Genomic DNA, 26,629 nt, shown 5'->3' with positions numbered 1-26,629 from the left:
AGATAAGATTTGAACCACCAAGTACATGCTGACTTATAGTCTTTCATCTTCTGGGCTGGGAAAAGTGAATAAATTAACCTTCTTAAATTGTCATGAGCGTTGATGGATGCTTTTTCCTTTTCTCTTTCATTTTTTCTCCCTCATTCCTTCCCTCCTTTCTTCTTCCCATCCTTGCCTTCTCTCTCTCTCTCTCTCTCTCTCTCTCTCTCTCTCTCTCTCTCTCTCTCTTCTTGTCTTTTTTTGCTAAAAGAAATCAGCGTATAAACACATAAGGTCTCATCTCAAAGAAAATTTAATAAATTCTATAAAAATGACAGGAGATTGAAGTAGCCAATGACAACCTTTGTTCCAGATATTAGAATTTCATACTGTGAAACAATATGAGAGACCTAAACTAAGAAATGATGGTACAGGAGGTTAGACAGGAGGCTTACCTCCAAAGCAGCTTTCCTGCTCATATGACACTGATTTTCACTTTCTATTGACACAACCATAACTATATTATAAGTTCACGTTAGCCATTCTGTATCACATCTTGTATATTGCATCAATGTGAAACTATGCCTTTTAGCGGAAAGAGCCATTGGTCTAAGTCCCATTAGCTACAAATATATTCATCTCTTTCATACTTGCCACCCATATGTGTTTTATGATTTAATTAATATTTTTAGCTTCAAATTATTTAACTATAAAATGAAGAGAATGATTCTACTAATGAATTAAGCATTAGAATATGACACGATAGCATAAAAAACTACCTAGTACTTGCGAATATAAAACTCATCCAATGAATGGGAATGCCTTTTAAAGTCAATACTATTATTTCATATTATCCTTCAAATTGTTTTATTTCATATTGATCTGTTCATCTTATTTAAATGAAAATCTAATCCTTACAAAATGTGCACATAATAAAATGGAATTAATATATACTTCTCTTAATTGCTTTTCCCATAATGAGAGCTCTCTTTTCATAAGAGGAATCAACACAAAGTGTGCCAACTTACATTAAATCTTATAAGTAATTTGATGGGAAAAAGTTAATCTGGAAAACTGACTGGGATCATTCTTCCTCTGGATAGAATGGAAGTCCCTCTGAAAGTGTCATACAAATCCCAGTGCTGACAGAAAATGATATCAAATTGATAATTACCAAAAATAAGTAATGGAAGAAACACTATATTTAGCTGAGTATGAGATTTTCCATTGACAAACTTGTGATAACTGTGTTGTAACACTCTTGTTTATGCCAAAGGAAGCTTCTGTATAGATGGAAGTAATAAGGAAAGGGACCCAGTGACAGCAAACTACCTGGAGTGGGAAGGTCCTTGGTGTCTCTAAGTCAAAGACTCTTTTCTTTGTCATATAGACAAGAGGGAAGGTGGATAGAATGGTCAAAGATGCAAAAACCCTTTTTGTTCTCAAAATTAGAGATGTTTCTCCTCCCAAAGACCCTAAGGTAGTAATAGGGGAATCCCATTCAACCCTCCTGCTTTGATGGAGAAATACACAGAAGCCACCCTAGGTAAAGGACTCTGTACCCTTGGGAAGCACTAGCTGAAGTAGACTAGGCATGGCTTTACATACTCATAATCCTAGCATTCAAGAAGTAGAGGCAGGAGCATCAGAGTGTCAAGCTCATTCTTGGCTCCATAGGGAGTTTAAAGACAGCCTGATCCACATGTGGCCTTGTTTAAAGAAAAATAAGAGGAAGAAAATACTAGTAATATCCCAAAAATACCATAAAAATCAAGGTGAAGAAAATTGTATTACAGATACTCAGAAAATCAAATCACCATTAGAAACAGAGTGCAAGAATGTATGTAAAACTATATACTGAACATAAACATGGTGACACTCTTCAAAATAAAACACTGAAATAGGACTCAGACCCTACTAATATAGTAGATAAAATGTTTAGATCGCAACAATAAAGAACCCATCCCAAGAGAAACAAAGACTATTACAACTTGAGTGAGGAAAAATAATCATGTCAACCCTGAGATGAAATAGATGATGGACATATGTCAGTACTGAAGTCATAAAACTTCCTCAGGGACCACTAAGAAGTTCTTTTTAAAGCATTTTCATGACCAAATGAATAATAGAAAATGTTGGCAAAGAAACAGTTACAGTAAGGAACTAAATGCAAATTATAGAACTAAAAACACAATAGAAATAACTCACTGTTTAATCTCAATAGTTTAGTGGAAAGGACAGAGAACAGAATCAGTAAATTTGAGGAGAGAACAACAGAAGTCACCCCTTGGAACAATAAAGGAAAAATAGACTTTAAAATAAAAAAGAAACCTGAACAGAACAATAATGAACTATCCAACACTCATACCACTGCAGTCCTACAAAGAAAGACAACAATTCAACTGACAATAGTTAAAGAAATAATGAAATACCAAAACAAAAGAATGGTCAACATTAAATTTAGCATCTTGAAAATCACTGTTAACATACATTGTAGATTTTTAAAATTCCATTTCAAAAGCAAGCTAAAAGAAAATATCCATAAGGTAATTTCCATTAAAGATTGTTTAAGAGAACTTACTCAAACTACACAGAATGGTATGGAAAAAAAAAAAAACCTTGGAGTATAAAGAAGAAGGAATCAAGAAATGAGTAGAAATGTGTGCATCTGGTTAGAATATACCTATACATAGAATATATGTTTATGAATTATATTTAGTGATTTAAACAAGCCTATAATGTTATCTGACAATGGAACTTAAGTGGGGGTTGTATTTCAACACTCCCCTCAAAATGGCCCAGTGTGAATGCTGGAGTATGCCTTAGTAAACATGTATACATTTCAATACCCAGAACAATAAAAATTATCAGAAAGAATATGAAGGCCCATGAAAAACATTACGTTTCAATAAAAATGGGATATATACAAAATCAAGAAAAACACACAGTGGATCAAAGAATAGAAGAAGAAAATGGGATGAAAGTAGAAAATGAAGGTTCAATTTGTGTTTTAAATAACCTAGTTACACCAATTAAAATAGACAGATTAATGGAGTTAAAGCATGATACAAGTGGAAACAAATTCACTTCAAATCCAACCATACAGGTGGTTAAAAAGATATAAAATCATAAATCATGGAAACAATATTTTATTTAAAAAAAAAAGCTGTAATAGCTATATTCACTGCTAAAATGGAATCCAAAACTTTAAAATATTGCTCTTAGAAAAGAGACATCTTACATGAGAATAGAACAATTAGTCTACCAGGAATACAAAGTGAGATTAAATGTTCTTTCTTGAAACAATAGTTCCTGAAGGATGAGAAGCAAAGTTTGATAGAGCTATGGAGATAGCTCTTCAGTTGGGTTAAGATTTCAACACTCTGCTCTCAATAGCTCATAGGACAGCCAGCTAGACAATGCACCGGAATGCAAGGGAGCTCTGAAACTGTGAAGCAATAGGATAAAACTGAGATATGTAGGCGGGCGGTGGTAGCACGTGCACTGGGGAGGCAGAGACAGGATGATCTCTGTGTGTTCGAGGCCAGCCTGGTCTAAAAGAGCTAGTTCCAGGACACCTTCCAAAGCAATACAGAGAAGCCCTGTTTCCAAAAAAAAAAAAAAAAAAAAAAAACCAAAATGAAACCTCAATAAAAGAACTGCAGAGAATATTTTCTCTGATGGTATAAACTACAAAACAATAATAAAAAGAGGGCCGGCCTTCCACACACCAGAATAAGCAGTCAGCTAAAAAAAAGCCAGCCAAAGTGAGCAGAGAAATCAAGTCTTTAATTACTTCCTGAAATGGCATAATCAAGAGGTGAAAAGGGCAAAAGTGTGGGCTCCACCCATGTCACTTTTTGATAAACTCGTGGAAAGGGTCAAGTGGTCAGCTTCAAGGTAGGAGTTGTTCACAGCTTTGTGAGCCCCAAACAAAAAGACAGAAAATCCTGAGGACTGAGTTAGAGTGGAGGAAAGCATTTTGAACTTTCTCCTTTACACTCACAAGAGGTCTTGGCAAAGATGCCCATGTAGGCCTCCAGCTGGGAGCTGCTGGAAAAGACTTCCCAGGAAGGTGCCTGGGCTCCGAATGCACTTCTGTATAAGAGTATGCTTGGCCACCAGGGCCTGAATCCCATACAGTAACTCACCTCAGTGACTGGAACATGTTGGCTATGGAAAAGTTACATGAAGAAGGTGGACAGAGGGCGTGGCAGGTCACACTTCTGTAATTGGCTGGGCCCTAAAACTTCAGACAGGATTTTGACAAAGACAAAATACAGTGTGTGACACAATACAGTGATATTTAGCACCTTAAAATAACCTACAGGTCAAAGAAGAAGTCTCAAATGAATTTTTAAAACACACAGAAGGAAATCAAAGAAAATAAGGTCAAACAAGTATATAGATTATGGAAAAAACCTTAGGAGTAGATTGATAACACTAAAGACTTCACGTACATTTTTAAAATAAAGCCAAGCCAATAATCAGGAAAATAATGATGAAAATAGAAATTAATGAACTTGACAATAGGAATACAATGGAAAAATCAAGAAAATTGATAAATTTATTGCAAGGCTGACAAAAATCAAAAGTGACAAAACAAATCATCAGTGTCAGATAGGCATGTAAATTAGAATTAAAAGAGATCAGTGTATTCCTGTAGATGATTTTTAGACTGTGCACAGCCTCCTCAGCTCATTTACTCTAGTTACTTCTCTGAAACCAAATCAGACTTTCCTGGTCAAAGACCCATGTAGAAGGTAGGGTTACCTAAAGTGGACCAATCAGAGGAAATCTTCACTGTCCAGCTCTTCAAAAACCAAACACAACCTCCTTATGGCAATCAGGATGAAATAAACCACTTAAAAACAAGTTTAAAAAGTATTCCCCAAAGAACATACTCCAGATTTGTGTGCGACTTACTTAGTCTTCCTCTTTCCTTTCCTTTCCTTTCCTTTCCTTTCCTTTCCTTTCCTTTCCTTTCCTTTCCTTTCCTTTCCTTTCTTTCTTTCTTTCTTTCTTTCTTTCTTTTCTTTCTTTCTTTCTTTCTTTCTTTCTTTGTCTTTTTCTGTAGAATTGAATACAATTATATTCAAGCCTAAATCTGTTAAACTATTGGCAGGTGAAAACTGATAGCATTAAGTCATGTTTTTGACCCCATCAGGTCTGGAGAGGAACCTTGAAGACCAATGATACCCTGTTAGCCACAAGTTGTGGGGATGTGGCTCCAGATCCCATTGTCACAACAGGAAACATATTCACTGCTGTCTTCCAGTCTGAGGAGATGCCAGGCCAGGGCTTCTCTGCATCCTTCATAAGCCGTAAGTAGCATTGGAATCTAAACCATGAGGAAGGGCAGCTGCCTCAGACTGGCTTGGGGAACAGTAGGAAAGTCCCACCGAGATTGGCTTGATAGAGATCCTGGGAAGGAACATGAATGAGCCCCTAATCCTGGAGGGACACTCTTCCTTCAACAGTCAATGAGATTCAGGCATGGCTGTATGTGTCTATGTTATAGAGAGGGCAAAGGTAGGATGAACTGAACTTTGAACCCAGTTTAGGGGAAAAATACATGCTATTGGAGCTAAATTCAAGGCCAGGTCAACTAAGTATGATCCAAAAGGCCCCCTCCCCTGCTCTGACTGCAGAGCACAAATGAGGTTAGTGGGAACTGGAGCCGTTTTCAAACCTGTGCATTTGGCTAAACTAAATCAGATGAACGCTATTTGCAAAACATTGTTCAAGGTGAAGCTTGGGGAAAAGAATTGTAGGGAATAATGCAGTGAATAGATATTTCAGACATGAATAAAAGAACAAGGATGATGAATAGGGAGTAATGATGGCCAACTTATGATCTAGCTTGAGTATTCGGATGATCTGTGTGTGTGTGTGTGTGTGTGTGTGTGTGTGAGAGAGAGAGAGAGAGAGAGAGAGAGAGAGAGAGGAGAGAGAGAGAGAAAAAGAGATTCATTCAGTGTAAAAGGATACATATATTGTCATAATTTACCAGTCAGAGTATACTACATTAACTAGAAGTAGATGAAAACAAATGCCTCTTTAATAATGCAAGGTATTAGTCCCTGTATAGTATAGATAAACCTACAGCTTTTTATACACCAGAAAAGCACTACTTTAGAACTATGTTCCCAGCCTTTTACTCCCCACTTCTTAAGTTTTGGCACAGTGTCTAGCCAGGTTGCCTAAGATAGCCCTGAAGTTCCAGTGCAGCCCAGGCTTTTCTTGGATTTACATTCCTGGAGCCGCTATTTCCAGAATAGCTGGGAGTACCGGTGTGTACTATTGCCCCTGCCTTCTGTATCTGTATTTTGGGCAGCTGGGATTCATGTGACAATCTGATAAATATCATGAGTAGCATATTAAATTACCTTTGAAAAACAATGGTCATTGCTATTATTCTTAGATTTAAAAGGGAGTGTTTTCTAATAGACATTTAGAAAACATTTTATAAACTCTTTAGGCAATTAATATAATACTTTTCAAATAAAACACAAAGTAATACTTGGAGATATATCACACTGTTTGTGCATGTGTGTGCAGGTGTATATGTGTATGAGTACATATGGAGCCAAGAGGACACCTTGGGTATTCCTCAGATTCTATCCACCTTTTCTGTTTGTTTTGTTGATGGAACATCTTGAATTGGCCTGTAACTCACTACATTGAATGGGCAGGCTGGCCAGCTAAGCCCCAGGGATCTTCCTTACTCTCTCACCCCACATGTGGAATTCCAAGGGCACACCAGGAAGCCTGATTTTATTTTCACCTAGATTCTAACACTGAGATCAGGTCCTCATGCTTGCAAGGCAAACACTGGACAGACTGTCATTTCCCTAGGCTTGCAATTCACTTTCATATATTTTGTTTGTTTATGTGAATTATGTTTAATCTTTGATAATTTATCTTCTTAAAAATATTGTGAGACTGGAAGTGTATTATGAGACAAAATATATACTGCTTGGCACCTCAAATTCCTCATGATATTCTAATCAGCTTTTATTTTTCTACCATTTAGCCTTATAAGTCAAAGTTATTCTCTTGGTGCCCTTCTTCCATTTGGAGTATTGGAAGAGATATTTTGTAGAGACTTCATGAAAATGTCTTTCTCTTTATGAAATAGTTGCTCTGGGTGATTATGAATGTCCTGATGATTTTTGTTGTTGTTGTTCTTCTGTAGGATGTGGACGTAGGTTCAATGGCTCCAACGGTGACATCATCTCTCCAAACTTCCCAAAGCCATATGACAACAATATGAACTGCACCTACTTCATAGATGTGGACTCTCAGTCTCTGGTCATCCTGACCTTTGTGTCCTTCCATTTGGAAGGTATGTCTATTCTTCTCCAAAAATTAATTAACTTCGACTGATAAAGGCATATATCTACAGTGTTGATTTAGGGGTTGGATAAAGATAAGGATAGCTTGCATCATGGCTATGCCAAGCTAGTTAAAATACCTAATAAAATACGCTTTTTGATTTTGAGAACATCTAGAATTTATTCTCATAGAAATATTCAAACAGATAATAAGCACATCATTATTAATTATAATCTCCATGTTGTACAGAAGATTTTCTGAGTTTATTCCCTTCCAAAGAATAGGGTTAAGTATTATGATATTTGATAGACATCTTCCCATCCTTGAAATCCTTGAAGATAGTAACCACTGTTCTACTCTACTAGCTCAATTGTTTTAGATTTCACAGAGAAATGAGATTGTGTGCTGTTTGTTTTTCCCGTGTATCTTTTTATTTTTCATTTAGTACAATGCCTTGAAATTTATTCATATTGCCATGAATTACAGTATTTCCTTCTTCATAAAGACCAAATAGTACTTCATTGTTTTCATTCTCATTCAACCATCTGTCTATGCGTGTCATTCGCTTTATTCATCAGGAGAAGTACTCTTGAGTTGATTTCATGTCTTGGCTATTATGAATAATTCTGCAGCAAACATGGAAGAATAGATTGGTCTTCACCACACTGACTTCATTTCCTCTGGGTGTATGCCCAGGATTGGAATTGCTGAATAGTATGGGTCTATTTTTAATTTTTTGAGTGTCCTCTTTTTCATAATGGCCACACCAGTTTAAATAGCCACATATTCACCATTACACATCTCTTGTCTTTTGATAATAGCCAAAGATTCAATTTATTTCAAGCAAACAAAAATAATTAAGCCATTAATGAGAGAGATGTAGCCAGAGTGCTCTAAAATTATTGAAGACAATAATAAACCTGTTCTGAACTATAGTGTAAATGAAAATCAAATTACAAATAAAAAAATCTTTATACTGAGGACTAGACTTTGAGCAGGAGCAGTAAGCACTGTACAACTAAGTTATATTCCTACCCATTAATTTTTGTTTGAAAACAGGCTCTCACTAAATTATACAAGCTGGTCTTGAACTCTTATATCAATCAAGCAGACATATAACTCTTGCCTCTGTCTTCAGAGAAGTTGAGGTCATAGGCCTGGCTTCCTTCTGGTTTTTGAAGAGAAAAAGTAGCATTTTATATATTCCATCCAGAACTGAAAAACTAAAATAATAACTTTAAAGACACAGGCACCACAGAAATTTGCTTAAAGAAAACACATCTAAAGCCTGTTATATTTTACATAGCATCTTTTTTTTTCTCCAAGCACAGAGGATTGAACTGAAGTATATACATCAAGTTTGGCAAGTAATCTACCACTGAGCTAAGTCTCCAGGCCTACTTCACATTGTGTTTTGAGATAAAGTATGGATAAACTACCCCAGTTGGCCATTAATTTGCTCTATAGACTTAATTGGCCTCAAGCTTGCAATATGCCTCAGACTCCCAAGTAGTTGGGGTTTTCAGGTTTATGCCATTATGTCAGGCTCACTTTTAATTTATTCATTTACAGTTATACTCTATACACGTGCATACAATCAGACATCTGCCGAAAACTATCCAGTGAGAGAAGCAATTCTGTGAGTCAGAATAGGTACTCAATCAATACTGAATGAGTGAGTAGGTAGATAATATTAGAGTCAGCTCTGCTTTTATGAAATAGCACCATGGAGAATCCTTTCATCTATATTCTGTGATCTTCACCTCCTAAGTTCTGATTCCTCAGTGGGAAGGTTCCCTCAAGAACATGCATTTCTTGTCTGCTCATTTTCCAATTCTAGAGTAAGGGCTGTCAGTAGATAAACAGTAAGATTGGTTCAAACCAGGCTGTGGCTGATAATACACACTAGATAATTTTGAAGACAAGAATAGAAATCCCTTCAAGTGGATGGAAATTTTCACATACTCTTGGGTCATACTTATCCTTTCTCATAAATCATATATTTATAGACTACAATTAATTTGTAATTCTGTCAAGATACATCTGCATCTTCAAATCTGAAAGGCACACTGAACTAATGTGGGATTAGGAATCAAATCCAGCATTGCTTCCCTGAATTGTGCGACCTTACAGCCTTACACATTTTTGCTAACTAAAGATATTTCTGTAGTCAATGTGATTGACTAAATAAAACAAACCTAACACAAAAGATTACATTCCATGATTCTGTTTGTTCAAAAAGTTCAGAGTAAAGAAATAATATATACGGAAAGTAATCTCATGGAGCTAGGACTGTAGTACAAAGAGCAGAAGAGATAAGCATTAATTGTCAGTGGACACTGGTCTCTCTGTATGGTGTTCAGAATGTAGAATTCAGAAGACTATCACATCCTTAAAGTGATAGGGGAGTGTCAACTGGGAACACCTTGCCAAAAAGCCTTTGGAGAAACCTGGAAAACATTCCTGCCTTAGTTCTAATAACTTAAACTCAAAAATCATGTTCTAAAGTAATAAGAAATTGTTCAAATGTTTATGTACAATGATATACTTTTTATAGTGTGTTTAGTCACAAGAGTCATAGATAGGAAGGTTAAAACAATGTATTGATCATAGTGGTTTAATTGAGCATAGGTTGATAACTTTTACATTAGAACTTAGTGTATACATTAGTAAAATGTCTAAGAGGACTACCTACTTACATATGATGCTGTTTTATATTATTAAAAATCAGGTCATAGTAAGTGTACTCCCATGATGTTTGGAGAGTAGCACTCACCTACAAACACAAGTACACGGCAGCAGCAAACATTCACTTAGTGGCTTTGAAAATTGTTTTATGCTGACTTACAGGAAGGGAGGAGATCAAGCATACCTTTGCTTCAAATTAGAAGACACTTTGGTGATTTACAATCAACAAAGCCCTGAAACTGATGTTTTTGTGAACATCGGAAAGATCTGTCAGGAAGCATCAAGGATTTCTCATGGGTCTGCTCATGGTCACTCTGTAAAGTTTCTCTCAAAAGCAGGACTGTTGACATTGTGAGCTGCATGGTTTGGGTATGGGTGTTTTTGTTAGTTTATATTTTGGTTTTTGTTTTGGTAGGAGGACTCAGTATGGAAATGGTCCCGTTTGTATTAAAACCTGTTTAACAGCTTCCCTGGCCTCTATCTCGTTCTCCAATGTTTCAGTGAAAATGTCTTCAGATATCACACCTCCCCTTGGAGGCCATTTGTCTCTGGTTTATAATATCTGGGTAAAGAGAATGATTCTGTAGAGGAAGGAAATTCTGAGTAACAACTGAATTTACTTATGGAGTTCTATCTGCTTTCTCTTTTCTATCCATGTTTTGTCTCAGATAAATATTCATTTTATCTGAGGTAGAAGTTACATATTGATGTAGAAAACCATCTCTTAATTTTGATTATACTTTCTGGATCAATTAGAGAATTGTAGTATTTTATCTGTTTATAGCATCATGTGTCCACAACATTTCTGCTCTGATGTTGGTCATTCTGTGCTCTGTGTAGATCGCTCGGCCATTACTGGAAACTGTGATCATGATGGCTTGCACATCATCAAAGGTCACAACCTGTCTTCCACTCCTCTTGCGACCATATGTGGTTCTGAAGTCTTAAGTCCTCTCACCGTGGATGGCCCAGTGTTACTTAACTTCTATTCTAATGCATATACCACAGACTTTGGGTTCAAGATTTCCTACAGAGTCACCAGTGAGTAACTATACTGATGTCATTTGGAATGGTTTTTCTTGTGTAATTTACATAAGGAGATTTTGTTAAGATTCATCATATGTAACCAACCTAAAGGTTCAGATACATTAAGGCAAAAAGAAATGATCAACTAGGTACATGATACAAAAAGTAATTATTTTTCTTTAAAAATGAACCACTGGGGACTGGAAAAGATGGCTCTGTGGATAAAGTACTTCCTGCTCTTTCAAAGATCTAGATTCAATTCCCAGTGCTCACAGGGCAGCTCACAATGCCCTCTTCTGGACTCTGTGGGCAGTATATACATGTAATGCAAATACAGACAAGCAGGCACACACACATATGCATACATTAAATATATATGTATGTATACATAATTTAAAAGTAGACACCCTGAACTTTAGCTAAAAGTTACCATCTGAAAATAAAACAGAAAATTGGCATTTATTTTGTCACAGTGTTATCCAGCAAAGCCATTTCAGTGAAACCAGAACACAAAACTGTTCCTGGGTCTGGTTTGTCTTTGCATGGCCACATGAATGGCTAATGGTAGGAAATAAAGTTGTTTCTCTTCAAATAAAGTAATCTGCCCATCTACAGAGAACACCAAAATATGTATTTACACATGGAAAGAATCTCATGGTTTGTTATCAGTCACTGACATCTGGCTTCTGAGCCTTGGCAACCAGAAAGGAGATTCTGTGATGTGTCCTATGCCTGATTACATCAATAAAGTAGAAAATATATTCCCTCATTGTCTGGATAAGAGGAAGGGGATTTGTTGTACTCTTGACTATTTTGGAGAATTAAGAACCTGATGTCTATTCATGTACTTGTTTACCCCTTATTTTCCTGAAGTATAGTTAGTGAGCATGGTTCAATCCCCCTTTCAGGGTCATTTACTTAAAGAATGTTGTTGCTACAGGCTCCAGATCTTGGTAGTGTGTGGAGAAGTTGTTCAGCCACTAACAAGTTTTCAGAGATCATGTAATTGACATTGAGCGAAATAAAGCAGTTTCTGCCCATCTGACATTTAATTTGACTGTTAGGTCCAGAGGCTTGAATGTATGAAGACTTGGCACAGAAAAGAATCTGCCCTGCAAATGGGCAGAGTTGAGGCAAAGCTAAATAAACAAAAGCCCTACAAAAAAAAAAAGTTACAAATTGTATTTAATCTTGGTGATATGTTAGTGGAGTGTGTTCACTGGTAACCAGAGAAACATCACCACAAAAACATACAAGCTTCGAATAATTTTAGAATCATAAAACAAATAAACATGCTCATGGGAATATATCATTAGGTGGGAACATCTGATCCTTGCTAGGTGCAATCTGTGGAAAAATGATACCTTTGTTAGTTATAATGGAACATTATATTTTGTGGTGATTACATTGTTGACTACTGAGTGTAACAAAGAGCTATGAGCTGTTAATGGCTGGAGTTAGAGTAGGGAATGGGACAAATATCCTCATGTTTATTGAAGACAAATAACACAAATTTGAGCAAGTATAAGCTTTACTAATCTTACACCCAAATACAAAACTGTAGAACCTAAGAGTGAGGCATTTGACCTTTAACTGACTTCTAATATTTCATGTATGACTTGTATACCTACCAGAGAGGACTTGTGCCGACTGGGATTTCTACATCATAATCTTCCTCTATGAATGGAAAACACATGGGATTCTCCCTGCCTTATTTGAGAATCCTGTTGTCATGCCATCTCTCTGTACCTGTCATTTAAAGTGAAGGGACAGACATAGCCCAACACATGAAATGTTCCTGCTTGTTGCTTTAATTCTGTTTTTTTCTCCCCCTTAGACTTCTTCCTTTCCAAAATGTGCTTTAAAATGTTCTTCTACTACATTTCTCTCCCTTTTCTCTTGCCTGGCAAACTCAAAATGATTCATAAACACAGTGAGGAGGCTTAGGTCATGTAAAGAACAATCAGTACGAACTCGTATTGTTTTAGTAAACAATAGCTTAGACTATTTCCCCAAAGATTTGCCCATTTTATGAGTAATAATCATTTGTGCACATTTGTTTGTCTTCTGTTACAGACTGTGGTGGAATCTACAATAAATCTGCTGGGTTCTTTAGAGTCCTTTAGACTCATCCACCAGCTACCCCACTAGCTACCCCAACAACATCTACTGTGTCTACAGCATCTATGTAAGAAGCAACAGAGTGATTCTGCTTAGGTATGTAAGACACATTTGCCTTATAAAACACTTTCAGCTCTGATCACAGGAAAGCTTCCTTACTGATCACAAGCATAAGTTCTCATAGTGGCCTAGCTGGAATCTAAAGAAAGGTAGAGAGGTTCCATATGGCAAGAAAGCCTCCACAAGATCCAGAGGGATTGAAGTTGAAATGTGAGCTTGACCAGTTAAAACTGTCCTTGTAACATCTCAACAATTTTAACAGAGCTACATATAATAGTTGTCAAGTCACAAGCCCTCCTTACCATCAAAGAGGATACAAAGGACTAGGAAAAATTGTTGCCATTTGTTCAACATTTATTATATACAAGAAGCATTGTTCAATTCTTTCCTCAGATGTTTTATTGTGCTGTTAAAGCAATAATGAGAAATATGCAAGCATAATTGTATATGTGTCAGGAAAAGGTCACACAAGCTTCCTGAAAGTAACATATATTTAAATGAAGAGTGAAAATCTGGACCCACATCAAGTGTGCTTCTGAACCAATGTCCTGAGTAATTTTACCACCTTTTGTCTCTTGAAGATAAAACTTTACCACACAAAGTTTATTTTTATTTGTGAATCAAAGCAACTCTAAATTGTTGCCTTATGTGATATGTATTTAGTCACTAGTAAATTATCTCTATAATTCTACTTATTGCAAGTGAAACTGGTAAAGAGAATACAGCCTTCATTGTCCAGAGGGATAGCATGCTAAGCTTCTTTCTCCTAAGATGGTTTATTCCCATTTCTTCAATTTCCTGGTACCTAAAATGTTCAGCATGTAATAGGAAATCTGAAAGACTAGTTGATGGGCAGTATACAGTTTTCCATATAGAAACTTGACAAGCTAGGACAATGACTACTCATCTGTTCCCTGTTTGTCAATGATAGCTTCTTCCCCCCGTGATTATGAACTCTGAAGTTTACTTTCAGCATTTTGTGTTTTCATTGGGTTCATGACATATAAAATAGGTCTCATCAAACTGATTTAGTTCCACAAGAAAAAAGAGCATGTCAATCCCACCTGAGATTATTTGTGAAGAAAATGTACTCTAGGGATAAAGGTCTTACAAGTTTTAGGATTAAAAGAACAAAATCTACCAGACTACTAGGAGGAAGAGGCCACAGAAGGACTTACCCATCCCAGAATGGAAGTATGGGCACAGCTTGTCTAGGCTGCATGTGGTAGTGTTTGTTTTTTACATGTATAGGATGTACAGGCTACTATAACAACATGGCATGAGATAAATGACACAACAAAAATTCTCATTGTTTTAGAGTCTAGGAGGTTCAAGATAGGCAGTTTCAGCATCACATGGTCATCCACTCCCTGGTTCATAGAAGAAAATTCCTCCTAGCTGTGCCAGACTTGTCCTTCAGCGGTGGAGGGTGGGAGGGCATTCTCAGAACACATTCATAAGAACACCAATTCCATCCACAAAGACAATGCTCTCATAACCCAATCCCCTCAAGAGTCTTAACTTTAGTAATTTCAGGATAGATGAGAAGACATTTGACCAACTGTGCTCACTCAGTGAACAGGGCAGGTGGGATCTTCACGCTTGTGTTTGCTCCTGTGATCCTCACTGCAGCAGAATGACTGTATATTAAAACAAGTAGTGCCTTACTCTGCTGGCATTTCTATAGCCAGGGAAGGCCCTGCTTCCACGCCAGCCTTCGATGTGTACACATTCAGTTTCCCCTATGCAGTGCTAGAAAGGCAGGGCAGGGCCTGTGTTAGGAGCCTCCATTCATCAATGCAGGGATTGATATGTGAACATTTTTTTTTTTAGATCAGTCCAATGACACAACAGAATATAGTTCATTCTTTGTTATCACTACTTCATATTTTATAAGAATCACGATTATTCCATAGTCTTATTTTATAAAACCATAACTTAATACTGAGGACACACTGTATACCAGATACAGTAATTTGGCTATATCATATTGTTGCACTTGATGTTTCTATAAATTTCATTTTAAAAGAAGGAAACAAGAGACTGAAAGAACCACCATCCAGCTTATATAAACCTGCTTTCTTCCATTTGTCTTAGCATTTTTTATATAAATAAAAAATAAGACAGCAATGACACTTATCATACAACACAAGAAAAAAGAGGAAGAGTATATTTTAGGTGAGGTTAAAAAAAAAACCTAGCGTGTTATTGAAGTGATAACATAGGCCAGCTTGTCAATACTCAATCTTAGGAGCTATAGGAGGGTAATGGTAAGTAATGCTGGAAGGAGTCATGCTCCTTAAAGGTGTAGCCACCAGTAAATTGCCTTTATTCAAGAAGTAACCCTCCACACATACTTATGCAAGCAACTTTAGTTAAATGCTATAGGGTACATCAAAAAAGATAGGAACATGGTGAGATGATTGTTGGAAACAGGAGGGATTCAGAAGGAGAGAGGTGGGAGAGAGAACAATGGGGAGATATGATCAGAGTATATCATGTATGCATGGAATTGTGGAAGAATAAAAAAATTATCTAAAAACTGACCTCACATGAACCTATGCCTAGATTGTCTTGAAATGTAGAACTGTATTTTATTCATCTTTACATCCCTAGCTCCTATCACAACTATTAGTATATTACAGTTACCCAGCAAATATTGGCCTCACATTTGAATAAATTAGTAATGTCTTGCTTATAAGTTTTCTTTCCAAGTGAAGCTTGAATACTGTGTTGTCAGTCTTTTGCTTTGTGTGTGTGTGTGTGTGTGTGTGTGTGTTTTAATTTCATAAGAACTATGGGTACAATTTTAAGGGCAAATAAATGAGGGCATAAGTAATAACTAGGTTATTTTACAGGTTCAACAATTTTGAAGTGGCTCCCTCCTTCTTTGCAAAATGACCACCTGGAGGTTTTCGATGGTCCTAGCATTGGAAATCGGTCTTTGGGAAAGTTCTGTGGTTCCACGATTCCACAGAATATTAAGAGCACCAATAACAGCCTGACCCTGTTGTTCAAGACAGATTCTTCTCAAACTGCAAGAGGTTGGGAAATATATTTCTGGGAGACATTAGGTGAGTATTTGAGACTTTTGGGGGGGGGTTATTCCTCCTTTTCTGCTTTGTTTAATCCCTCCCCTAGCTAATCCCAGATGATTTTTATTTAAACATAGAGGAATCCCAAATGGAAGGCTCATTGACTATGGTCACTTTATTCCTAGAGTGGTAAAGATTCTTGAGAATGTATGTAATGATTTTATGATTGTAAAAAAGAGGAATGCTTCAATAGCCCAACAACCAAAGGAAGGACAGAAAGCCTTAGGACAAAAGTCCAGATGGCCAAGGCTCTAACTAGCACAAGTGGGAATGGGAGGTAAAGAATGGATTGAAGTACTAAAGGTCATTAGAAGGCCAAATACATCAGTAATGTAGCATTTGGAGCATATTGGGATACTACAAGGGAATGCAAGTTGAAGATGTGGCCTCAAGGGCAACTTGTTAGATGATGTTACCTTTGTCTACCCAGGTAGTACCTAAGTCTATTCTTAGTACAGGAAGAACATTGTATTTAGTTTGCTAGATTTGGAGCTGGTGAGCCTGTCAGGTACATACGTAGAGGTATCTAAGAGATGGTTGAAAAGACATTTGGGCCAGATAGGGTGGTCTCAGAGTCATTGTGGGATAGCAGAATGGCTAAGTATGAGGATAAAGTGAAAACAACAGCCCAGTTTATTGCCACTGCACATGAAAGATAATTATTATCTGTCTACACGAGCACAGGCATGCCTGTCGTTTAAAATAATCAGCTCTCTTTTTAATACTAGTTGTGTAAATGGTGTAATTTTTGTTTGACTCAGGGGAAGTATTTTTATTTTTCCTTGAATATGGCTGTGATTAATTTTCTGTGATCTAACACGTCTTCAAACAAATCCATTCTCCGAGAAGAATCAGAAAGACAGGGAGGACTTTCCCACAATAAATCATTTAGGCTCCTTTTCCCCAGGTTTTCTCTTTGCCCATGGCCTGATTCACCTCCACCTTTGTGAATGAAAACAGAGAATACTTTTAACTACATTTCTAGTCATGCTTTTCTGAATTATTATTTTAATTATTTTATTTATTTATTTGTGTGCATATATGCACGTGTCTGTATGAGTACATGCATGTGGAGATGTTCTCAGAGGCCAGACAAAGGTACTTGGAGCTGTAGTTATGGATATCTGTGAGCTGCACCATTTAGGTACTAGCATCCAAACTCTGTGTCTCAGGTTCTTGTGATTAAACAGCAAGAGATCTTGACTATGAAGCGTCTCTGAAGCCTCATTAACAATGGAGGGCAGACATGGTGACAGTTGCACTAGAAAGGTGCTTTGTCACTTACCCTTTTCAACTGTCATGAGAATGACTTGAAAGCAAGTCTCACAGGATACAGAATGTAGCCTTACTAGAATGGTATAGGCTATTTGAAAAGAAAAACCCACTTTGCATGAAGGATCTCACATATTGGGGCTGCCATTGTAGTTCATGTGAAAAATTTTACCACTTTTCTATCTGTGTAAATGCCATTGTCCACTTGAAGATATTCAGGAAATAATGAATTAATTATTCGATTGTATTTTTCAGTGAGAACTTGAGTATTTTAAGTTTTAATTGGGCCTTACAAAGCTTTTTAGCTCACACAACTAAGTGTACTGGCCAGTCTAAATAACTTACAGCTTTTTTGTCATTTTGTGTGGTGAGGAAAAAGAATTAACAAATGTCATTGCAGTTCTAGAGTCTCTAGAATCTTTTTGTTACTGATTTAACAAATAATAATAATAATAATAATAATAATAATAATAATAATAAACCATAAGGTCAAATTTGCCTAATAGCATACACCTTTCTCTTTACCTCATCCATTTAAACCACCCCATCTTTTCTGTAAGGAGACACCTATTCTCTGGACCAGACTGGTTGCTTGTTTCCAAGGCTATTGAACTGCCTGGAAAACAACCCCTCCCCTGATAAACAACTGGTGTAAAAGAGGAGACTACTGTAACTCTTGGATATTTCTGTTCAGTTTTATCTCAACTAGACCCCCTAATTACAGCTTTTGCAGCTTTGCTGTTTAGATTATACAGTTGATGATAACTACTGCATATCTTGCTTTAATTTTCCAAGATTCAGTAAAATCGGCTCATGCACTTTATTTGACAGTGCACATCTCCTACACGTTTGCTACATTTGTGTTTCTTGTCTACCGAGGGAACCGGGGAACTATCCATGGTGGGTAGTTAATAGATGGTGAAATGGAGTCTCCTTTCTTTTGTGGAATTGTTGCTCAAGTGTGTGAGTAGGTGAAGGCAAAGCAAACACCAGGAGCTGGCATCTAACCATGACATAAAATTTTCTCGTATTTCCCATGAGTGTCAATACAACATGGGTAACTAATTGTGAAAGAAGGGAAGTCAGAGAAATTATTGTGCTGAGCTTCCAGGACCCAGGAAAATGAAATTATCTAAAAAAAAGATGAGCATTTTTCTGGACCAAGTGCTCACCCTTTATCAGATCACCAATGGCTCTGAAATCCCACCTTTCTATGTGTTTGGAAAATGTGTGTCAGCTCCAGAACTGACATTGAAAACATTCTGCTTTTCCCTAATAACTTTCTGATAGCTTTAGTTTTAGCTTCTCCTTTGCCAGCAGGGCTCACTTCAGATGTCACTAACTTACATGTTATAAATGAAACACTTCATCTTTGAGCATATGTTTTTACAGCTCATGGCCTCCATTCCTTACTATACTGACCTCATACCCAAGTGTCTCACTGAGTCTTTTGTGACTACTCGTTATGTTACACACAGATCTTCTAGATACAGAGCTAGGTGTGTACGTTATGTACCATTGCCATTTCATTTTTATTCTCTCTTTTCTTGAGGAGTTTGGGTGTGTGGGTGTACATATATGATACATATGCATGTATGTGTGTGTATATGGAGGCACAAGATTGAAGCAGGACTGTGCTTCAGGTACCCTTTACCTTATACATTGAGGCAGGGTCTCTCAATTGGCTCATAGCTTACCAGTGTAGCTAGTATAGCTAGCCAGCTTGTTTTAGAATCAGTCTTCCCAAGGGCTGTGATTCCAGACTGGCTACCTTGTCAGTCCAGCATCTATATGTAATTAGGTTCCAGCTCCAGGCCCCATACTTGCATAGCAAGTACTTTTATCTACTCAGCCACCATCCTAGCTCTCACTTTTATCCCCTAAATGCATTTTACTAAAGTACAATACTAAACTTGGCCCCCAGAAATGTTTTGGGGAATAGGAGTCATTGAGTAGCCCCAGAGACCATTAGGAGTCCCTGCTGTCCAAGGAGAGAAATCCCTGTCCCTGGATTAAAAAAAAAAAAAAAAAAAAAAAAAAAACTATATCAGGGACCTCAATGACCAGAATCACATGTTTAAGCTTTCTGCCTCCTGCTGGTCATAGCAAATATGTCAAGGATGGAGGTCACTCCTTATCTGTCTTCCTTCACCTGGCTTATTAGTCATGTAGAGGTGAGTCAGGCAGCATTAAGGGCAAACTCAGGGGCTGCTGTGAGAGAAGCATGAGTACAAAAACACATGTCCAGCCAGGATAGAATGAATCAGAGGTCAACAAAGGCAGGAGTGTGGCCAAAGGGGAAGAGCTATGTGCCAGGCAGGATTCAGGTACCCAGTGACTCACTATACCACTGCCTGTGATGGAGCTTTAGCTGAAACCCTAACCTCTCTATGCTCAGTTTTTATCTACCAAAGAAGACCAGCTTGAAATATTACCATTTTCTAGCTCTTAAGAATCTATTAGAGGTAAAGTAGATTAGTTCCTGGAACATACCGTAGCTGTCCTAAAGTATGTTTTATAACTTAAGTCAAATCAGAACTTAAATTCTAATTAAATCCTAAGGCTTGTAGAGGCCTCTGATATAAACTTTATTCCATCAATAGTGGCTGTGTGAATGAATTGAAGAATAAATAGGTAAATTATGCCTACTTTGAAATTACATTTATATGTGCCTAATATTATATATTATGTGATACTATATATTATACCTATTTATTCTCTCAATTGATTCACAACTTATAGAATTAAGCTATTTTACAGGGAAGAGCGTGGAATCATTTCATCCAGTTCTGGAGATACTGCATCTGACTCAATATCTAATTGCATAAGCTTGGTCTCTAGACCTATTGTCATACTCTTGTTATCATACATCTCTCAAATGTGCCAAAAGTGTAGACAATGTGAAGGGTGGAAATAAGGTGGAGGAATAAAAAAATGGTTGGCTTCTAAAGGGGATATAAAAGGCAGAGGTTGCAGAGAGCCTGGGGCCACAGAAATGAAGGGCGTGGTCTCAGCAAATGGAGGGGGACTCTCTCATGCCCACTTGAGAATTCATTCCACTTCCTAGATTATATTTAGCCTTTCCAGTTGTGGTGTCAAGTTTAAACTCTGAGAGGCATTCTGAAATTGTGTAGCGTGACAATAAAAGAATGCACTTTCAAACATTCACTGACATTAAAAATATGTGTGTGTTTCTCTAGGCGCCTCTGAGCAGCTGGAGACAGGCTGCCAACTGCCTCAACTTCTAGAAGACAAGTGCAATCAGATAGCCAGGTTATCAGTTGAATAATTTGATAAATCACTACTCACGTAAATCTCAGGGAAGCAAGGGTGGGGTATGACTTGAAAGCAGCCAGGGATGCTATTTGTCTGGTTTCTTAATGTCATTTGCTTCCTTTTACTAAGCCTGAGGGAATGAGATGAACCGAAACTGTAAACCCATTTAAAGAAAGCTAGACTACGCCCATTTCAGCCCCTTGCAAGCCTGCTTGTTTTCACTGTTGATCAGCTGTCCCCTGAGGATAAAGCTAAACAAAAGGGTATCTGCAGCTTATTCTTTGGGGACTCACTGAAAAGAGTATTTGCATTTGAGTAGCTTAGAATGTGTGAATGGGACAAAGAAAGCAGCTAGTGCAGAGTTCATCAAAACCTTACAGAATCATGTAGGAGAGAGGGAGTTAAATATTAGATAAAGTAAGAGAAAGGTTTTTAGTAAACATATTCCGGTATCATCTACATCCAGTGTCCCTGCCCCCTGAATGACTACATTTGACCCAAGTCTGGAAGGATAGGATTGTCTGTCCTTGAGCAAATAAGGGAAATGGCTTTTAGAAACCAAGCTGTGTTCATCTTTTCATTTGATTCTGTTTTTAAATCATAAGATGCCAGTCCTGAATAGTACATTCATTATTTTTTGCTATACTGCATAATACTACCACATAGAATAGTTATATATTTACATATAGTGTATTTATAACATAATTACCTTTATGTATTCCTATTCATAGTCACATGTAATATAATTTGTTATATGTGATATTTAAATACCTTCATTTATGTAAATAATATACTTTAAATATAATTTAAATAATTGTAAATATAGTGAGACCCAAGCACAGTCTGTCTATATTGTAATAAGTAATAATAACTCTGTATGACAAAAAGATAAGTAGCTCCAAATTATGGACTTCAATTTAATGATTTTTTTTACCTCAGGGTTCTGAAAAACAATAAAGGGATTTAGATATTTTATTCTGTTGGTGTAACCCTGATTGGTACAATTGTCAAATAGTCATGTATAAAAGTAGGTGAATTAAGTCACAAGGGAATTAAACAACTTGTCAAGGTCATTTAGTAAGTTCTAAGAGAAGGGGAATGGATCTCTGTCACTGTCAAGTAGCATAACACCAGGGTAGTGAAAGTTTAAAAAAAAAATATCAGCTAAATATTTAGTATGAGATAACACATGAATGAAAACAAAAACTCCATTGCCTTATTTAAATTATTATTATAAAACTATTGGTTGTTGGATTTCCGGATCTTACAAATTTTACCTCATATCATCATCAGTCTTGTGACATCCAAGTAATACACTACTATTGACTTTGCTTTCTTTTAAATAGAATGTTTTCCTTTTTAAACTTTTTAACTTATATAATTGTCAGCAGCCAGCAAAATCATATTCCCTTTAAAAGGGAGTATGTTTATTAATATGTCCTGAATTCTGCAAGTTAAGGAATGCATTCTACCTACTGACATACTACACCAATACTCAGAGACTGAGATTCCTTAAGTAATAAACATGGCATCATTTGTTGTTGCAAAAGAAGCAGTTCCCTACTATGAGACTACCTGTTACACTGTCTTATATAGTCATTATTTTGTGTCTTTTGGTGAATTTTTTACTGCAGTTCTGCTGAATGATGTAGTCAAATATGGCATGAAAGTTAGAAAAATGTCTTTGAAAATGGGCTAACACTCTAGGCTAAAAGTCATTTGCTAATGTATATATGTATATGTATGTGTGCAAATATACGTTTTCATAATAAAACAACAACTTTATAAACCAAGAAATAGATTTAATTATAAAAATTCTCTTCTAACCCTATACTAGAAGGCAAAGATTCATCTAATAGCTGTTTGTGTTCTATGTATTCCTCCATTGTTTTTACAATATTCCCTATTTACTTATTGTGCAGTGATTTGAAGGATGTAATGGTGAGTCTAGCAAGTCCTGTGCTTGATAAACTCCTGAACAGTGTGTAAGCTTTGGAGTACCAGAGCCAGTTTGTAATTCTAACATGTTCGGCCTTGGACAGTGTGTTAGCTACTCTGTCTTCATTTTCTAATTTACAAAATTATAGGGTTGCAGTGTTGATTAAATTGAAAACTCCTTCATACAGTCAAGAAATCCCAGCTCTAACTAGTAGGTTTATCTTGGGAGGTTGTGAAAGGCACTCACTGGGATCCATGCATCCTATAAAGAACAATCATGCCTAAAGTTACTCTATCCTCCTGGGAGATTAGATCATGCTATTATACAATAACTTTTGAAAACACCTTAATAATAATTTCAATTCTTCCTGATTTAGAATAATATGCATAGCTTTCTTTCAGGCCCAAAGGGCATTTGGTTAAAAACTGTTTATACGTGTGCATATATATTTGCACAGCACATTTGTTGACCCTTTCACATCTAACCTTAATCCTGAAGAGCATATTTGGTGTTTGGCTTTTTCTTCCCATAGGGGAATTTAGCATTTAATATGTTGTATGCAATGAAATGACTGATGTGAGTTTTCATTCAACCTTTGTGCTCTTTTCTGTTTTTCATGCCTAATCGTATGTTCCCTTACCCACAGAGGGTGGCGGTTCACAGAGCCTGTATCCCAGCTCCAAGATAACTAACTAACTATGCACTCCTCTGGCTTGACAGGCACTTGCACACATGTACCTTGCACTCACAATACAATAAATAAGATATAAATATATATATATATATATCTTAATATATATATATATATTTATATATATCTTATTGGGGAGGGGCCTCCAAGTGGGTTCCCACCATCCATAGGATAAAATCAGAGGTTTTTTCATGCCCCAGTCTTGAGCCTTGGATATGTTCCTCCACTTGTTTTGTGGTTTTCAGAACAAAATTGTGTCTTCCCACACATAATTTTCATTTAACATTGGATGAGGAGTTCTTTCTAGCCCAGACTGGATTATCTCAATCCTATTTCCTACATGTTCTTATTCTATGCAGCCTTAAGGCCTGAGTTGAATATGGTACTGGAGCATTATATACCTTATAGCAAATAATCAGATGATGTCCTGCAAAATTAAAATTTCCCTTTCCTTTTTTAGGAATCTAATTATCTTTCAGTATTATAATGGTTTGTTTGTTATTACTTCTATGGACTTCACTCCTAAGTACACTTCCTTGAATATTAAGGGTGTTAATCTAAATATATTTTCTATTTCATTAATAATGTAATTGTTGCTCCATGCTATGCAAGCCAATAAGCTTAATTGGTTCCCTTTATGTAACAGCCCACAACAGGATAAAAGCTGCTCATGCTTGGTTCTCTGTATTTTTCAGGCATGATTCATGAGCTGACCCACCAGCAGCACAAGTGTACTATGGCAGTACTTATGTTTCAGATTAATTTTGACCTATATACTAGATGTGGCTGTATCAGGGATCAGGCCTGTTGGAAGGTTTTCTCAACACCAGAGAATACCTGGCTATGTAAATACTCTATAGCTTTACCTGGCTCAGAAGCTGCGGACAGGGCAGCCTGGACTCCCAAGGCATGTGCCTGTGCTGAAAGCCCTCTGTACTTTGTGGATAGAGCTAAGCAAGTTGCCAATGTTGTTTCTACTTCTCATCAAGTCCAAAAAGCATCTGAATGTCCCCCAATGTGGAGGGTAATCTTTTCACTGATAGTAGAGAAATAATTGGAATGAAACAGATGGAAGGCCAATGACAGAGGAAGTTAGCTGTGTTTGTGTTTAGTGCAAGTTGTAGAACATTAATTTGAACACTAGTTTTATGCTATTTTTACTGTGATGACTTTGAACTTAATTCAATCTATTGCCTTCTTTAGAAATCATTAATAAGTTTTCCTTCATTTTATGTTCTTCCTGTGTCATTTCTAATATACCTACTAGATTGTAGAATCGACAGAACCTAAACCCAAGGGGTTTAGTTTCTACTCCCCCCACCCAGTAGACATGCAGGTATCAGTAGAGTACTCTGTTTCCTGTAATTTGGTTATGTATTACTAATTGTTGAATTTAAATGTAGGCAATTTTTCTCTAATGAAGTTCTTTTGTTCTCCAGTCTCCTCATGACTTGGGCTGGAAAAGTAAAAAATACAGAGAATGTAATTTAATGTAAACTAGACTACAAAGCTAACAGTCTATTTCTGTCAGACTATTTAAATGAAAACCGGAATGGGAGACAACTTTCTTAGAGGTATTGGGTAAATCTTCATAAATTAAATTTTCAGTTTTGGCAGGGTTCACAAAAGTAGAGCATAAAAGTCAGACATGTACACATTTTCCACCAGCTTAAGATATGCAAAATACTCAATTTTCAGAAAATTGAGTATTTTAAGGTTAGGAAAAAGCTCAAATAAATCACATGAATAGCTTAAAGAGAAGCACATGCATGTACCTCAATGTGGTTACTTGCTCTCAGGTAACTATGCATGCTGAAAAGGAGGCAACTTGAGTGGGTGATGGGAATAAAAAGAGAGTGTTTTAGTTAGGGTTTCGATTGCTATGAAGAGACACAATGACCATAGCAACCCTTATATAGGGAAAACATCTAACCGGGGTGGGTGTATATTTTCAGAGGTTTAGTCCATTATCGTTACAGTGTGATGTGCTAGAATGCAAGCAGAGATATTAATGGAGAAGTAGCTGAGTGTTCTGCATCTTGATTGGCAGGCAACAAGATTTCACTCAGCCTGGCTTGAGCATATGTGAGACCACAAAGCCCACCTCCACAGTGACACACTTCCTCCAACAAGGACATACCTTCTAATAGTGCTACTCGCTTTGGGGGCCATTTTCTTTCAAATGACCACAATAAGTAAGGAGCCAAGAAAAGCTGAGGAATACATGTGCATGCCTGCTAATGACTTGGAACCATTTAGATAATGTTCACAAATACATGGTAGAGAATGTAAACCTCCCCCTTTTCAAAAACCTTCCACAAGAAAGTTAAGATCTTATTGTTCATCTGCACACTGATGTGTCTTTGCTTTCATAGGACCACAGAGTGGATGCGGTGGATACCTGACAGATGACAACAATACTTTTGTCTCTCCTGGATTCTGATTCAAATGGATACTATGACAAAGGTCTAAACTGCATAGGACATAACTGCACCTGAAAACAAACTCATTAATCTCACCTTCACGAAGTTTTCTCTGGAGTCACCAACAGCACAGGGAAGCTGCAACTATGATTATGTGCAGGTAAGACTACTGTACTATAAGAATCTACTCTGAAACACTCTGTTCCAGCTTACCATCTAGAAGTCTTCAAATGGGAGCACTGTTGCTCACAGCAGCTTCAGTATGTATTACAGATGCTAGTTTCCTATTCAAGTTCATGTCTGCTCTCATGACTCAAACTTCAAGTGATTTTTAACATTCACTTCAAGATTTAGTTTGTTCTGTTCAGTGCCTTGTGAGGAGTGGAAGATAGGCATATGGAATGAGATACTCAATGGAATTTGGCAATTTCTAATATAGATGACATCTGAAGTGCAAAAGAAGTACCTCTTAATTGGTCTGGGGTTTTTTCTTTCTTCCTATTTATGTAAATGCCATCCAAAGCTTCCTAAAAAGTTCCAAAAATCATGCTTCTTTAGACAGCATGAAGCTAGACAGCCATGCTCCCATTCAGTTCTAGGAAAGATACCCAGGGATGCAATGCAAGGATAGAAGATGAAGGGAAGAAAAGAGATGAGTGAGAAAAGCATGCAGCAGCGGTGAACAGTGAATGCACTGAAGTCAAGGGAAGATGATTTTCCA

At 36.9% G+C, this 26,629-nt stretch overlaps 1 protein-coding gene across 1 annotated transcript in view; it reads left to right on the top strand.

Annotated features, from left to right (window-relative positions):
- LOC127215282 (cubilin-like) overlaps positions 1-26,068 on the top strand; it is a gene marked incomplete at both ends in the record, with an annotated part of 174,129 nt that extends 148,061 nt beyond the window's left edge. Inside the window, 10 exon segments of the mRNA XM_051175657.1 lie at positions 5,147-5,303; positions 7,178-7,327; positions 10,846-11,046; positions 13,108-13,154; positions 13,157-13,248; positions 16,071-16,106; positions 16,108-16,286; positions 25,861-25,919; positions 25,921-25,967; positions 25,969-26,068. Coding sequence (XP_051031614.1) covers positions 5,147-5,303; positions 7,178-7,327; positions 10,846-11,046; positions 13,108-13,154; positions 13,157-13,248; positions 16,071-16,106; positions 16,108-16,286; positions 25,861-25,919; positions 25,921-25,967; positions 25,969-26,068 — 1,068 coding nt within the window.
- Positions 26,069-26,629: the final 561 nt, after the last annotated feature.

This window comes from Phodopus roborovskii, unplaced genomic scaffold (assembly GCF_943737965.1).
Source record: "Phodopus roborovskii unplaced genomic scaffold, PHOROB, whole genome shotgun sequence".
Lineage (NCBI taxonomy): Eukaryota > Metazoa > Chordata > Mammalia > Rodentia > Cricetidae > Phodopus > Phodopus roborovskii.
Note: the sequence above shows the minus strand (reverse complement) of the source record. Positions and strands in the feature narration are given on the sequence as shown.